Source organism: Vanessa tameamea, chromosome Z (assembly GCF_037043105.1).
Source record: "Vanessa tameamea isolate UH-Manoa-2023 chromosome Z, ilVanTame1 primary haplotype, whole genome shotgun sequence".
In the NCBI taxonomy this organism is placed as follows: Eukaryota; Metazoa; Arthropoda; class Insecta; order Lepidoptera; family Nymphalidae; genus Vanessa; species Vanessa tameamea.
Window position 1 is genome coordinate 14,087,388 of NC_087341.1, and position 16,276 is coordinate 14,103,663.

The 16,276-nt window shown below is 32.2% G+C and overlaps 1 protein-coding gene across 1 annotated transcript in view; it reads left to right on the plus strand.

The window, feature by feature from the left end:
- The first annotated feature begins 9,818 nt into the window (after positions 1–9,818).
- Positions 9,819–16,276, plus strand: part of LOC135194645 (germ cell nuclear acidic protein-like) — a 48,593-nt gene continuing 42,135 nt past the window's right edge. The window contains exon 1 of the mRNA XM_064220303.1: positions 9,819–10,089. Within this exon, the coding sequence (XP_064076373.1) occupies positions 10,039–10,089 (51 nt within the window). The 5' untranslated portion in view covers positions 9,819–10,038. The remainder of the gene's footprint in view (positions 10,090–16,276) is intronic.

Genomic DNA, 16,276 nt, shown 5'->3' on the forward strand with positions numbered 1-16,276 from the left:
ATGAAAAACGATAATCAAAAAATATATGTATAAATAAAAATTGTACAATGTCAAAAAATTATAAAATGTTTATATGTAACGTTTAAATCAAAATGTATAATACATATTTTTAAACATAAGTTTATGAACGTTTTATTAACGAAATATTTAACGAAATAAAACTGACATTACATTACAAAAAGATGTATGTATATATATAAGAAATAGATGTATGTCTATATGAATCACTGATGTGAACCAGACATTGGTCCAAAACAGATAAAGTTAATTTGGTCTTAAAATAGTTACCATAAATTATTATTTAGGAATATTTGTAGGGTTAGAATTAAAGTTATACATATTTTTTATTAAAACCAATAAAAGATGAGTTTGAGAAAATTTATTCCTGCTTAAAATATATTTGGGATATCAAAGTAATCTCAACAACATTCAATGTAAATAACTTTATTTATGTTTTATTGACTAAAACTGAGAAATTCAATAATTATTTTGGTTTTTGTAATGTGTGGTCTGTACTCTATATTTGTTGGAATGTATTTACTAAAGCTCCTTCCCTTTTTAAATAAGTAAAAATATTTGTCATCACTTTCAATATCTTTACTGTACATCATTTGGAACCCCCAATTCAGTAAAGGTTTTTGTTTTTATTAGGTATTTATAATTAAGAATGGTAAATAATTGGGGGCTAATAATTATTATCTGCACTGAGCAAAAACGTATTTCAATCAAATTAAAAAAAAAATCACAAGAGTGCTAACATCATTGCCCTGTTGAGATTCAACAGGGCAGTCCTCTCCCCTGAAATACATTAGAAATATCGCCTAGGTAATTACAAAACATATTTTTATTTAAACTGTTTGTAGGTAAATAAAATAGAGGAATGTTTTTGGATGTAAATTATTTTTATTTAATTGCGTGAGTGTACGTGCACGTCTTACTATATGGGTGTGTGTGTGCGCATGCGTGTGTGTCAATTGTAGTTAGGTTTTTTGATTTGAAGCCACAATCTTCGGTGCCACGTATTGAGCCACTGGGCTATCTAGGCTCAATTCTATAGAGCCCGTAATTAATTTTCATTCGACTGTTCAATTTGCTGTTGCCTCGTTTACAGAGCGCGTAAAAGTATAAACTCGATTTTTTTATGGTACTGTATAAAGAAACATTAACCATTCATTACATCACCAATGCGCCACCAACCTTGGGAAGTAAGATGTTAAGTCCCTTGTGCCTGTAGTTACACTGGCTCACTCATCCTTCAAACCGGAACAAAACAATACTGAGCCAAACAGCAGTAGTTTAGCGGTTGAATATCTGATGAGTGGGTTTTACCTATCCAGACGGGCTTGCATAAAGACCTTCCCAAGTAGTTATTTATAAAATCAATGTATATTATTTTTGTAAATCATGGGAATAAATATTTTAAAATAAAGGAGCACAATGTCAAATATCATATGATAATATGATTCATATTAGATGTTCAGCATTCGGAAAAACGAGAATGATACCAGTAAGTATATGAATGGTAATCGATTAATCAAGTATCTAGCAGAACTTAAACATTTTTAATATATGTAACATAAGCTTTTCATTCACTTATATGATATTGTGATTCGGATCGCGAGTATTTTCCTTGTGGTTTCTTTAGTGTTAAAACGTATTTTGTATGTTGTTTCCTGTTATCTGTTATTCCAACTGTTTCCGCTTAATTTTAGACTGAGGATATACGTATTACTATTTACTTTAGCTCTACTCGACTTGAACCGCCAATTTCGCCAGCGCCGTACCTCGATGACATATTAATTATGTATACTTATTGAAGATGATCTTAGAAATAAAAAGTTCAAATACAATTTAAGTAATTTAGTTTGTATAAACCTAGCTTAACAAATTCCCTGTTTGCTATATTTTAATTACTGAACCTTAACTAACTTTCACTCTTCTTCTATACAAATAATAAAATTCGAGTGCTGTAATATTAAAATAACCGCTTTTTACTAAATGTATACAAGGTATATATACCAAAATAATTATTTTTTAACTTTTTGTCTGTCTGTTTGTTCCGGCTAATATCTGGAACGGAACGGCTGGACCGATTTTGACGGGACTCACTGGCAGATAGTTGATATAATAAATAGTAACTTAGGCTATAAAAATAACCTTTTTGTTAAATTCACACAAAGTCGCCGGCACAGATAGTTTAGGTATATTTCTGAATTTCGAACAAATAGCGTGAATAGAATTACAGCTCAAATAATATCATAATAATGTACAAGTTTCTTTTTGCAAGTCTATTTCAGGGCGAGGTTGTACGGGCCGGATGCTCAGCTCCTTTTCAAAAGTTTTCTAATTGTGAAAATGTAAAATATATTTTTTTTAAAACAAAAATTGCCTAATCGATATCGAACAGATCTCAATTACCGCTTACCAACGAAGAAATTTAGATTTCTATTTATATAGATAAACATACGCACTAAGGTACACGTCACAAAAGCGAGTAGAGATTCGAGATCATGCCGTTTGCAGTTGCCGTAACTAATACTAACTACCCAACTAATACGAGTCGGTTTTATTCCTAATAGATGTTCCGTATCATTACTTGAAAGTAACATAATTTATTATTCAGTAATTAATTGATTACCAGTATTAAAATGTAGGTCTTGTTTGATCCTAGTAACATTAACAACGATACATATTTAATACATTTTACTTCCTCCGATATCGGATCGGCGCCCCACACCGATATCAGTACGGATAATGTAAAAACGCTCTTATTTATATACACAGATCTATTCACTCACGAAGGCGCGCCCCTCTACGTTAAATTATTATTATCGGTATGCATGAGGATACATTAGTGCCTGTGAATACTAAGAGCAAAAAAAATACATACGAGATTATATTAATAATAAAGTTTATTTTGTTAAAAAATACTATATGACATTGCTCGTATCATGTTTTCCGTCATATTGACGCGCTCTTCAACTAATTTGAGTTTATAGTCCATTCATAAGGAGGATTGACCACGGCGAAATTTGGTACCAAATATAATAATTAAAATAACTACATCAATTAAATAAACAGTAGAACGTCAATTATCCGAACTAATTGGGACCGAGACTAGTTCGGATAATCGAAATGGATACTTTGGGGTCAAGATCAAAGAAAAACAATACCTTTTCACATAAAAACAGTACAATCTATTAAAATTTGAAATGACGAACGGCTGCAATGCGTCCACGTTCGGATAATTAAACGTTCGGATAAACTAAGTCAGCGTTCGGATAATTGAGGGTTCGGATAAATGAGGTTCTACTGGATGTATGTTTTTCACGGACAAAGGTTTTCATACTATTCGCTTTATTGTAATTCACTTTGTGATAGGGCTTTTACAAGCCTCTTTACCGTCTCCGGTTGGTAGTCTAGCCGACCTAACACAATTACTAGGCCTTACTAGTAACTTCCGGGGTTTTACTAATCTAACCTAACCCATTACAAATTTAGTATTGTATATATATATATATATACATATATATGTTATGTTTTTTTTTCTTCTTTTAATCACTGTATTTATAATATTATAAAAGATTTAGCAAGTATTGTTATATTTTGTTGTATTAATGCAAACTTCATTTTTAAAGGGTACGTTAATTTTTTTCAACCATTTTTCTTACATAACTTTTTTAACTAAATACCTATATCACAATGAAACATTATATTTATTTTCATTTTTATATCAAATGACATCCACGATTCGACGACATCCGCGACAACGCGAGGAATGAAAGCGTGGAATATTGACATTTTATAACGAGTAAAAAAACGTGATTCAAACAGGGGCTAGGTATGGTTTTTGATTTGACAGGGGCATACGCGACGCGGGCGCATTACATGCTCTTTTGTGTTTTCGGTGCCATACAGAATCAGGGCCCTGTCAATTCTACCGCCAAACAGGAGTACTTAGAATTGTTATGTTCCAGCTTGAACGGTGAGTGAGCCAGTGTAACTACATGCACAAGGGACATAACATGGTGTTGCCAAAGTTGGCGGAGCATTGGCGATGTGAGGAATGGTTAATATTTCTTATAGCGCCATTGTCTATGGGGGTATTTTAAGTATTATTTCATTTCATACCTGCAACGTAAACCGCTTATTATTTTCAATTAAGCTTTTGCAAATAAAGCAAAGGGTGTTTTTTCTCTTCCGTTCATAGAATAGGGTATGTTATTTTCTTTAATTCTATGCGATCTTGTCGTAATTTGTAAGTTTTGCCCGTAGAGAGTTTTTTAAAAACCCAAGTTGCTAAGGCTACGCTCCACCGTCCGCATTAACTGCTGCTAGTGCTGGACGCGCTGCACGTTCCGTAGCTCCGAAGGCCACCGTTAATTTAACCAGTTGACTGTGATAGATTTACATATTCCAAGAATGTAATAATTACGCGACAATAGTCTGAAGCATATAAAAATATATTATATATCAAATTATACTCCAAATCTCCCTGCATTATCTGGTATGAATTGTATGTATACTGGTGAAGTAGTTATTTTATTTAACCATTACAACATTTATCAGTACAAATAGTTTGTTGAAAATGTTCTACTGTGAGACTATAAATAATGGAACTTTTTTTAAATGTTACGACAGAATTCAGATAATTCACTTGGTGTACTTTGTGTAGGCCTGGCTGGGTACGACCCATTTATCTGATGTTCTTCCGTCAAACAGCAATACTTTGTACTGTTGTGTTCCAGCCTGAAGGGTTCGTGAGCCGGCCTAACTACAGGCACAAGGGATATAAAATCTTAGTTCCGAAGGTTAGTATCGCATTGGCGACGTAAGCAATTGTAATATTTTTACAAATGTCTATAGGCAACTTATACACTTGGTCCGCCACATAAAAAAAATCGAGTTTTCTAATTAAATATAATGAGATATGTCATTTAAGTTCTAATTTAAATAAATAATAAATTATAAATAAAAAACAATCATACTACTAGTAGAAATAAGGATTTTAGTTATATCTTCGGTACCTACCAGAGGTATAATATGTTTTTATTTAATATATTTTTATACAAATCATGCCACGGGGTTACGGGTGTCACCCAGTTTGATAGGCAGATAATACATGCATTTCAACCAGCTTTTAAATAACTTATAACCGAGATATCCCAAACAAAAGAACAAGGGATTCTTAATTAAAGTTCGGGTGTTCCAATCCACACAAGAACTCTGAATTTTTACATGCTTTTATATCTACCATTTTGTGCTTGAAAGAAAACATCGCGCGGAAGTCTGTCAGTCATGAGTCGACATGTAAATCCACCAAAACCGACTAGTGCAGAGTGGTAGATTAGTTTAAAAAAATCTTTCAAACAAAAGAAAATCTTCATCTCGTTTTCGGACATTAACGAACTAATCATTTATTTGTATCTTGTATTTGTGCTGAAGATTTGAATTCGAACACTTTTAAATTTTAGTCACGTATTTGGCTCATATAATACAATAATCCGGGTTAAATTTGACATAGAAGTCAAAATACATCATACATATAAGCCGTCTCGTCTTCTTTATCATTGTTTTATTTAAAATATATAAATAAAAGCTATTCGTGGACATTATATCGTATCGCTGTAACGAATTATAATTTATTCAACATTTTTGTAAAAATATTGAATTTGTTAGATGTGCAGTCTAATATAATTAGACTGAAAACTGAAGCAGCACCAATAAACTTTGTTAAGAGTGATTCGATTCGTTGACAAATTATCAGTTGCTAGGGATTAACATTTAGGGTGATTCCAAGTTAAAGTTAAGCTAAAATAATAATAGCCCATTGCTTGGCAAAGGACTCCTTTTCTCATGACTGAGGCATTGCTGGTTGGTGTATATACATGAAGTAGTATTCCATCCGAGTAGCCGTTCAAAGATTTCCTTTAATTAAAAAAAAATATTCAATTCATGAATGTTGCTTACCCGCAAGTTTTGTGACGAGAGAAGTCCACAATATTTCGTAACTTGTTCAAGTTAATGGTAACAATATTATCTTTACTTACTTTCGAATATAGATCGAATATACTATATACAACATTCGGATCGTGTATACCTCACACTGCGCCTCCTGTGGTCTTTGGCAATTGGTCCTGCGCCTTTTCCTGACGTGTCGGATTTTCCATACCAACGGATTATGAGAGTAAGGGAATAAAGAGTGCATGTATTTGCGCACTTATATTCTATAAAATGTCCCGCACAGTTGGCTCTCTTGAAAATGGCCACTGTTTCAGAAATAGGTCAGGAGGTAATTATCATGAAAATACATACTATTTCTTCGTAATCATTCGAACATAAATGTATTAGAAAATCGTAGCACTTGTATTAGACTCAGATCTTTATTTAATTCATACAACCTTGCATACTTTATTCTTAGAGCCGACTAGAATAACTGAATCCAGAGAAACATGTATCGACTGTATATTTAGAATTTGTGTAAATTTTGAATGTATGTTTTATTAGCTTTAAAACGAAAATTTAAGAGTTTTAAGGATATTGTGACTATTTCGCAAGATTTAGTATTTAAAACGTCAATGCCGCATATTCTTGGCTTTTTATTATCTCGCTGAAAAGATGCGTTTCGCGTTTCCCCGGGTATGTGGGACTCCCCGGTGCTGAGGATACCTAGTACATCGGAATACCTACTAATAAACTCGATATACTCTCCATCTCTTCGGCAGGAGCCATGGGATCGCTTTTGAATGCTACCATGAGGTTACTATAATACATACTCCAAGTACAAACTTAACATTTGATTGGAGACGTAAAAAGAATCATGTCAAATAAAATCAAATGTATTTTATTCAATTAAACTTTACAATAAAGCATTTTTGAATCGTCAATATTTTAACCCTAATATTATTTCAGAAAGCAGCCAACGAAACGCAATAAAATCGCATATTTTTTATTAATTTTTTTAAGTTTTGTGGTATAGGTTGGCGGACGAGCATAGCACCTGATGGTATGTGGTCACCATCGCCCATAGGCAATCGGCTGTACGAAATATTAACCATTCCTTACATCGCCAATGCGCCATCAACCTTGGCAACTAAGATGTTATGTCCCTTGTGCCTGTTCGTATAATATGTATTTCCAGAGTTCGTATAAGTGTGGGGTCCCACAAAAATCAATTCTTGGTCCATTTATCTTTTTCATTTATGAGAACAATTCTATCAGATCATTTTTTTTTATTTGTTATCACTTATAATTACAAAGTAAGTTCCTTTCGTACAAAACGCCAATTTCATATGTAAGGACCTAATAATTGTGTTATTACATAATTGGTGTAGGGAGAAGATACTGCACATCTAAAAAACATCTTTGACTCAGACAAAAAAGGTCATACGTGCATTATAAAACTTGAACCCTAAAGTTTATATTAATATTGAATTTAAAGAAACACAAATCGCTAATTTAATATGCAACAAGTTTTATACCTAATCTAAGAATTTTGACTGTTAAATTGTTATTCAGATTACAGATACTCTTATTAGCAGTTAGAGTTTTACAGTAGCAATGTCGCGCTCCGACGCCTCACCAAGTACCTAAAATCATAGGTTCTCGCCTATTTCTAACGTCACGCCGGAATGTCGTCTTATCGGACTATGAGAGTGCAGCTATGTTCAAACATATGCTCTATTATATCTCCTGCGAGACTTAACTTTATATTTTCTACTGTGATAGTACTCACTCAGGACTAGTCAATTAAAAATTAAAAAAAAAATAATCAAAATGTTTATTACTCATGGTTACAACATGAGATATAAACGAGTACAGAAGTAATGAAAAATCTGGTGTAATTAATACAATACTATAAAAAAATGTTGGTCTTCAACAATCATCACAAGTAGCTCCATTATTAAAACTTTCTAAACTCATTCATTCATATGTAATTTAGAGCTTGGAATATATACTTAAAATAATCCGTAGGAAATTTTCATTTTTCAATTGTTTATATAAAATTTGATCTTACAAGCGGTAGGTTCCATCAACGGTAGGTCAAACATGTATAGAATTTAAATTGTAGAGCGTAAATGAGGCAATTTTTTTTCCATAATTCACGTATCGCGACGCCCAGCCGAGTTATCGCAAAAAAACGAAAATCAACCCTTTCTTCAAAATGGCGGCGAACGCACATAGGAAATAGAGTTCGACAATTTCAAGTTTAGCTTTTCTTAGAACATATCCAAAAATCAGCCTTCTCGGTTCATTTGCATTTCTCGACCTGATTTTTGTATATATTGACTGGACTAAAAATTACTATTTAAAACCGTGCGTCATCGTGCCTTCTTGAATTAAGTACAATATTTTACAATAGTTTTGAATGTTCAGTATCGAGAATTTTGAATGCGTCTTATTAGACTAATTACATGTTTTTTTTTATAAATTTGAAATATTAGCAGCTATTATTTCTTACCCAAGGCAATACTTTTAAAACGTATTGTCAAACCAGGCATGGGAGGGCCGTGTCCGGTATTTTTTAGGACACCTGGTAACCCTGTTATAAACCGTACGTTTTAATTTTTCTTGGTGTTATAATACGTAATAGATAAATTAGTTCATATTAAATTGTAACACATTTTAATGAAAATAATGTTTTACAAATCGTTCTATCGTGATGTAAAAGTTCGAGAAGCGTGGCAGTCAACAAAACATAAAATACGAACACCCTGTCATGACGATAACATGGGTTTTATTAAGATTATATACAGTGTTTTTGCTAAATGTGTGTGTAATTTGTATGCTTCAATCTTTTAGTTATTATTATCACAGTATTCCCTGTAAATAGGTACATCTCAGTGTCTGTCCGCGATTGCTTATTTGAAGTTAGCGCCTCACATTTTGTTTAGTAATTGTCAATTGTTTTAGTTCTTTTGTTAAAAATATATCACGCATGTAATATAGCGATGCAACAGCGAGTAGGCAAATACATTTTATCACACTTCACAATCACGCGCACCTAATTCTGACAATAAAAGATGTTATTATTATGTGTTAAGGGCGAATTTCGTAAAATACAAGTTTGGTGTTCCGTTGTTTTATATTCGTGCGTCGCTCGTGATAAGCGCAAGAGAGGGGTCATGGAACTTTGCGGGGCTGAGGCTCGACTGAGTGAAAGAGATGCAACACTTTTCTTACAGGCTAGTTTATGTTGGTATTTAAGATTATGCACGATCGAATCACTAAATTTATGAACTAGGTCCTTTATAGAAAACCATATCACACTTCGTGTTATTTCAATCGTATCGATAAAATTTTTACGATCAACACATACGAACATGGTTACAACGGCTGAAATAAATTTTAAAATGAGTCCAAGTAAGGAATTTACACGTTACATCGATATTGGTCTCCGAACAACATGAAGAATGATTACTCGGACAAACTTATCCAAAAATAAATGACCTTACTACTTACTAACTTATATGCCATTATATTAAATGCCGTTCTGACCTACTTTAATCATTACTTTATTACAAGCCAAATTTTAAGCCGGTTGGAGATTTTTAAGTTACGCTGTTATGAACGAAAACATTAATGTACGTAAATGCTAAGTTCAAACCATATTAACATATTATATTACTTTAACTTAGAACATAGTGTATATTTTTAAACTTGAATAATAAGTCTATTTGTTGCTAAACTATCCCGTGGGATAGATGAGCGACAGAGAAGAACTCTGTGAGGAGGGTTTCATTTAATCTTAATTTTTCTTAAAAATCCCCACCAGTTAAATATAATGGGACACACTGCCTATACAAGTAATGTATTATAAGCACATGCTCTCTCGCGTAGGCCGATGCAAGTCGTAAGCGATGTGTGCACTTCTAAAGTTGGACCAAAAGTTGTAGCGAGCAAGTGAGCGCCGGAACTCGCGTCTCGCACCATTCCGCATTCGCGGTTCGACGCTAGCGAGGCACGGTTGGTGCCTCCGCGCTCGCCGCCTATCGGACAAACTTTATACCATCACATTATATCGACTGTACTATCATCATGAGGGTCCCGACAACCCTCCTGCTCCTCCTCGTGACTCTGCTTGCGAAGGTAAGTACCCGGCATTTTGCGAATGCGAAACTAACGAGCTATCTTAAAACTAAAAAATAAAACTTTTCTTGAACACATTTTTTCTTTTTAATTTTTGAAGGAGTTCGCCAAATTTCCAATCGCTAAACTTTTATATAAAAAAGAATAAACAAAGCCTGTTGCCCTAAAGCCGGTTTCTGCAAACATCGTCTGATCGCTGAACGTTATTCAAACTTTTACGATGTGCATTTTACCTCTAAGTTCGTTTAACATGTTACCTGCATTATTGGAACTACTTTACTATTTTTTCACACATTATTTGAAAAACTGCAATAGTTGTTTCTTATTTATTGCTTATAGAACTTGGTCAAAAGTTTTGCGTATAAAACAAAATAAATGTTATATTAAAAAAATATCGTCGTTGACAAATGGGAATAATTTCAGAAAACCAATTCCGGCTTTACCGATTTAATTTATAGACACAATAAATATATTTATAAGTAATAATTTTAAGATTTAAAAAAAAATGCAATCTATTTGTATTTAATTTTAAAACTAAGCAGAATAATTGTATTCGTTGAGTTTTATTTATAGCACACATAAGCGAAATTAGATAGCATTTTATAAACAGTTTTACAACAGTGTCGAGGAATGAGTGAATGCTAAAATGACGAAGTATATTTCAAATATAAACTCGACAGAAATAATCAAATAACATTTGGCTAACTTTTGTTCGCCACGGCTAATTATTTTATAGGCTTTCTCGAAAGAATCCCAGGAATCGTTCAGAAATTTGCAATTTTATATGTAAAAGAGGGTTATGACACGATTGTTTGGTAAAATATATTATAAAACTAATATTAATTTAGATTATTATGATAATATTCCATTGGTAATTAAACAATCTCTTCTCGTTCGTTTTATATTAAACTGTATTTATTGAAAAAATAACAATTAAATAAAGATAATTCCTATCAGATTCCTTCGCCATTTCTTTTCAGTTCTGAGATGATTCGTTCGGATCCAAAAGATATTTTGAATTCATTATACATATTATGTACATGTTTAATGCTTTTTTCAAAAAAAATATTATTTCTAGTTATTAATTTTGAAACGCTTATCATATTAAAATATATTTATAGATTGTCTTTAAAATGAATTCTATTCGATTGTCAAAATTAATGAACATATCGAATAGCGACATAATTATGTTATAAAGTTATGTATGAATTTGTCTCATATTAAAATGCCATAATGAAATATTAACCGTAAAAGCCTGTCCCACTGGTAGGCATGCTTTTACTGTTCCTTCTGTTCTGTTCTAACCCGCGGATGTCGTCAAGACCTTCGTTTTTTAAAGATTTTAGACACGGCTCTTATATGAGTTTATAAATTATATTGTTTGTGAAATACTGTAAGTATAAATGTCGACGTACACACATCCCTTAACCTCAAGTCAATTTACCTTAAGATCGAACATCACCTTAAAAGCTTTTTACCTCCAAAATTTATATAATATATGCAATAAACACTTTCAGCACGATAAGATATTAGATAAATATCGTCAAAAATATGGTTTTGTTGAATACCAATTAGTTTTTATTCTAATATTAATGTTATAATGTGACATTCCAGATTTACTTAGTAGAAAATATTATTTATTTCGAACCGGAAATATTATTTTAAAAACGTAAAAAACATTCTTTAAAATGATTTCCATCTTAATTCAGTAAAATGATAAAAAATAGGAAATAAAAATTGAGAAGGAACAGGGCCGGATTGAATCCAGTAGTTCTAAACCATATTGTTTTCATAGTCTACTACAATTACTGTCTAATATAGGTCCTCTAGGTAGATAAATATACTTTTAAAACAATTTGACACTGAAAGATAATATGATATAAAAGATATTATGACACTAATGAAGTATTGAGAAAAAGATGGCATAAAATAAAAATAATTAAAGCCATTAAGATAAACTTATTTGGAAAATAGGCCGAAGGTCTTGAGGCAGCTCTAGTCCATGTGTAGCCTACAAGGATAAACCGGGCCTGCATGAAAATCTAATATTACTAATCGACTAAGCGAGTTCGAAGTTATGATTAACTCAAATGAAATCGGAGACGTGCCCGAGTACCGTATGCATACTGCTTTAAGCGGAGTTTCTATAAAATTTATTAGCTATATTTCAAATGACATATATTTTTAATTATCTCTAAAAATTCCCAATTAAGTTTTAAATCAAATAATTCCAGTAGATCTCGTGTTATTTTTGTAATTAAGCAATATTAAAAGTATTCATAAAAACAAAGGTGTCCCTCGAATTGTACGGAAGTCTGTACACACGTGAGACCTTGGTAATTTCGTTTTTTGCTTATAGAGAAAAAAAAATGTATTAGATCAGTGTAGAAAATTCAATTGCTAGATAACATCTAGTAATCGCGTACGAGATAATTTATTTTTTAGCATTCATTAAAAATCTGAATAATATCAAATCGAGATAAAGTATTTTTATCTTGATTTTAAATTTTTCAATTATACAGATTGTAAAAACACAGAACTTAATGCGTATAATTATTATCCAGTAAAAAATACCTTTAAATATCCAAACACATATCAAAATAGCATAGTATTCGGTAAAGTATGAGTATTCATTTACATTTCTGCCAACGAGGCGTAGTTCGGTATCGGTAAGTTTGGATCATCATTATTTGAACGTTTGCCGTTTTGTTGTTATCACAAGTATGAATATATAAACATTGCTATCTGCTATACAAAGTTTCGAGTGGTTAACAGTACCCTAAAATATTTTAATAAAATATAATAATGTCCTATTTAATTCCTATATATCATATAATTAAATACGATAACAAACTTAAATTGAAATACATGTTCTATTAGTTTCATTTCGTTCGTATAGAGAAATTATTCTGATCATAAAATCATGAACGTGTAAGTTTTATTTGATATTGTTGTAGCAGTTTTTTTTCATTAATTAATCCGTTGTAAAAAATCCATACATCTCGTCCCCAGTGATAAAATTATATATTCTGTTATTAACAAAAGCGTAACGTTTAAATATTACTGTATAGTAAAATTGAACCGGTTTAATTTAGTAAGTTTTTTAATTATCTTAACTTTAATTTCAATTATCCATTTTACTTTACCCGGACAAGGTTTGTTTTGATTGCACTTAAGTGTCCAGAATAGTAGAAGAGGTAAGTTTTCGGCAAGCGGTGTTGTCTGGACTTTGAACTAGGAGTTTAGGTTTTTGGAGATTATTGATCAAGGATCGAACAAATTATAGTACATTCATGTTGTGACCTTTTATAGAAATGTCATGAATAAGTTTTATTACCATAAATGATGAATACGTATACAATATAGTAATGTACCATTTTTATTTTTAAAATAGACAAAATTATTTTAAAACTATTTAATGTGGGTTGATTTAGAAGTGTTGACTGTTGAGTGCGAGCGACTTTCCTAAAAATTTCTTATAGAAATTTATTCTTTGTTTGGCTCTTCTCTGTTTAATGACGTCTTTTGAATGTTTTATTAAAACTCTGTTCCCATAAATACTTAAAATGTAAGAATATTTTTGATAACTACACAAACAAAAAATTTATAAAGTCATTAAAATTAAGTACATAATTAGTATATCATATCTACAATTTAGTGACCCCATCAAACCCGGGACGTGCCAATAGGGTCATCTTGTATTTCCTAACAACAAGATATGCGGTTATTTAGGTTCGTATGCCGTACAAACTACAAGTTTTTCGTAAGAATCCTTTGAAACTACGACTTAGTTGAGTGGTATTCAGAGATCAAAAGTATACGAAACGCTGCTTATTTCTAAGGAATGCCGGCACTGCTCCTAAATATTTTATAAAGTTTAAGTTATTTTTTTAAAATTACTAATAATTTTTATTGAGTTCTTAAAAACAATTCCTGCAGTCATCCTAACCGTGTACATAATAACATAACATAAACAGCCTGTAAATTTCCCACTGCTGGGCTAAGGCCTCCTCTCCCTTTGAGGAGAAGGTATGGAGCATATTCCACCACGCTGCTCCAATGCGGGTTGGTGGAATACACATGTGGCAGAATTTCGTTGAAATTAGACACATGCAGGTTTCCTCACGATGTTTTCCTTCACCGCCGAGCATGAGATGAATTATAAACACAAATTAAGCACATGAAAATTCAGTGGTGCCTGCCTGGGTTTGAGCCCGAAATCATCGGTTAAGATGCACGCGTTCTAACCACTGGGCCATCTCGGCATCCCGGCTCCTAACCGTGTAGTCGATATTTTTATATCGATGGTTTACTATGAAATTGTATCGTTTTAATATGAATATATTTCCTAATATTTCATACGAGCGTCGTCTTAATCGGTGTCGCCCGTTTTATATGTACTAATCATCGTTATCAGCGTTAGAAAGTGGAAAGTAAATTTTGATAAGAGATTTTCTGTTAATCACTATCTTTATAATCTGCGCAAAACTGATTATTATAAATTGGGACATGAGTAGTTACGGCATATGAGCTTAACTTCGCTCGATACCCGCTTACACATTTTACGAGTACGTAACGATTAATAATAATCGATTTTTCCGTTTATGAACAAGTCTCTTGCATATGTGACACTCGTTCATGAACTGAAATATATTAGGGTAAGCCCTATAAATCGTTTGATACCTAATCACTTTATTCGTGTGTTACTTTTTTTTTAAATCTCAAAGCAGTTGATAAAATATCGTTAAACTAACTTAAGGTATTGAGGAGATACTTCTCTGCTTAGTACTTTATCGTAGACTAATATTTTAAATGCGAAAGAAAATCTGTCATCTGTAAAGCCACAGATTCAGCTCGTATTTAAATTTAAATCAAACAAAAAGAAAAACTACCACGAGAAATTAAAAACTATAAATTGCAATTGCAAAATGATATATCGTATAACAATTGTTTATTAAATAACAATATTTCGGTTTCGTTGTTGATAAGATTTTTTTATGTTATTAAAAATGGACATAGGTTATATTGTGTGTTTGTTTTGATCCGAGGTCTATTAATAAGTAAGTGACGTAGTTTTGATTGACTAGCCGTCGAATACATTATTAGATAAAAATAGGACCTGACCTATTGTTTATGTTACTTCTTAATAACATATCTGTATGTATGTTTGTTCCTTAATCAGCTCAGAACAGATTTGAATGAAGTTGAATGTAAGTAGAGTATATTTAGGAACAGGAATGACACTGTTTTTATTTAGGTCACATTATTTTTTTTTAAATAAACGACAACGTAAATATATTTCCGTCTGCTTTCCATAAATCTGCTAGTTTATTATTTAATCTAAGTTTATTCTGGAATCAATACAAATATAGAATCGAACGACGAAGTCACTCGTGTGCGACCGAATGTTTGTCAAACAAATTTTTGCATAGCGGTAGATCAAAGATTCCTACGAAGCCAACGATTATATGGCTCGTATGTTTGCACGGTGATATCGAATCCGAGTAATATTTCATTCGCCCAATTCTATCGGATAAATGCGTGCTACAGAAATGGATACGAGTTATGTAGGTATTGTTTTTTTCATGTAAGTGACCGCTCACAAGATTGTCGCTGAGGTTATCCAGTGTGTTATCGCTGCCGGTCCGCACTGTGTCAATTTTCCAATTTTAGTTCTCGATAATTATACGAAACATTTTTTTTTTCTGATTTTTCGGAACAGTTATCTGTCCAGTTTATCGTCAGTGACCCAACCCGACTTGTACAATGATATCGATAACGTATATTCGCTTCTTATACAAAACATCGTAACAACAAATCATCTGTTAATTACAGAAGTCTGCGTTATTATTATTAACCTATATATTTATCGTAACAATAACAGCAGAAAACATCTCGTTACCGCTAAGATATAAACGTCGCATTCGAATGAATTGTCGAGAAAAAAATGTTATCAAAGTGATGAGTTGAACTCTCGAGTCTTACACTTTTTGATGCGACATTTAAATGATAAATTAAAGTTTTACTTTTACAATACGATAGGTATGTCTTGTTACATTAAAGATTTAATGCTGTCGAAGAATGTAATCGGTATCACTATGATGTGACGCAATGTTGTTTCCGTCGCGAAGTTAGATCATCCTATGTAGCTGATACTAAACTGGGATTGATAAGGCAACGAATAGTT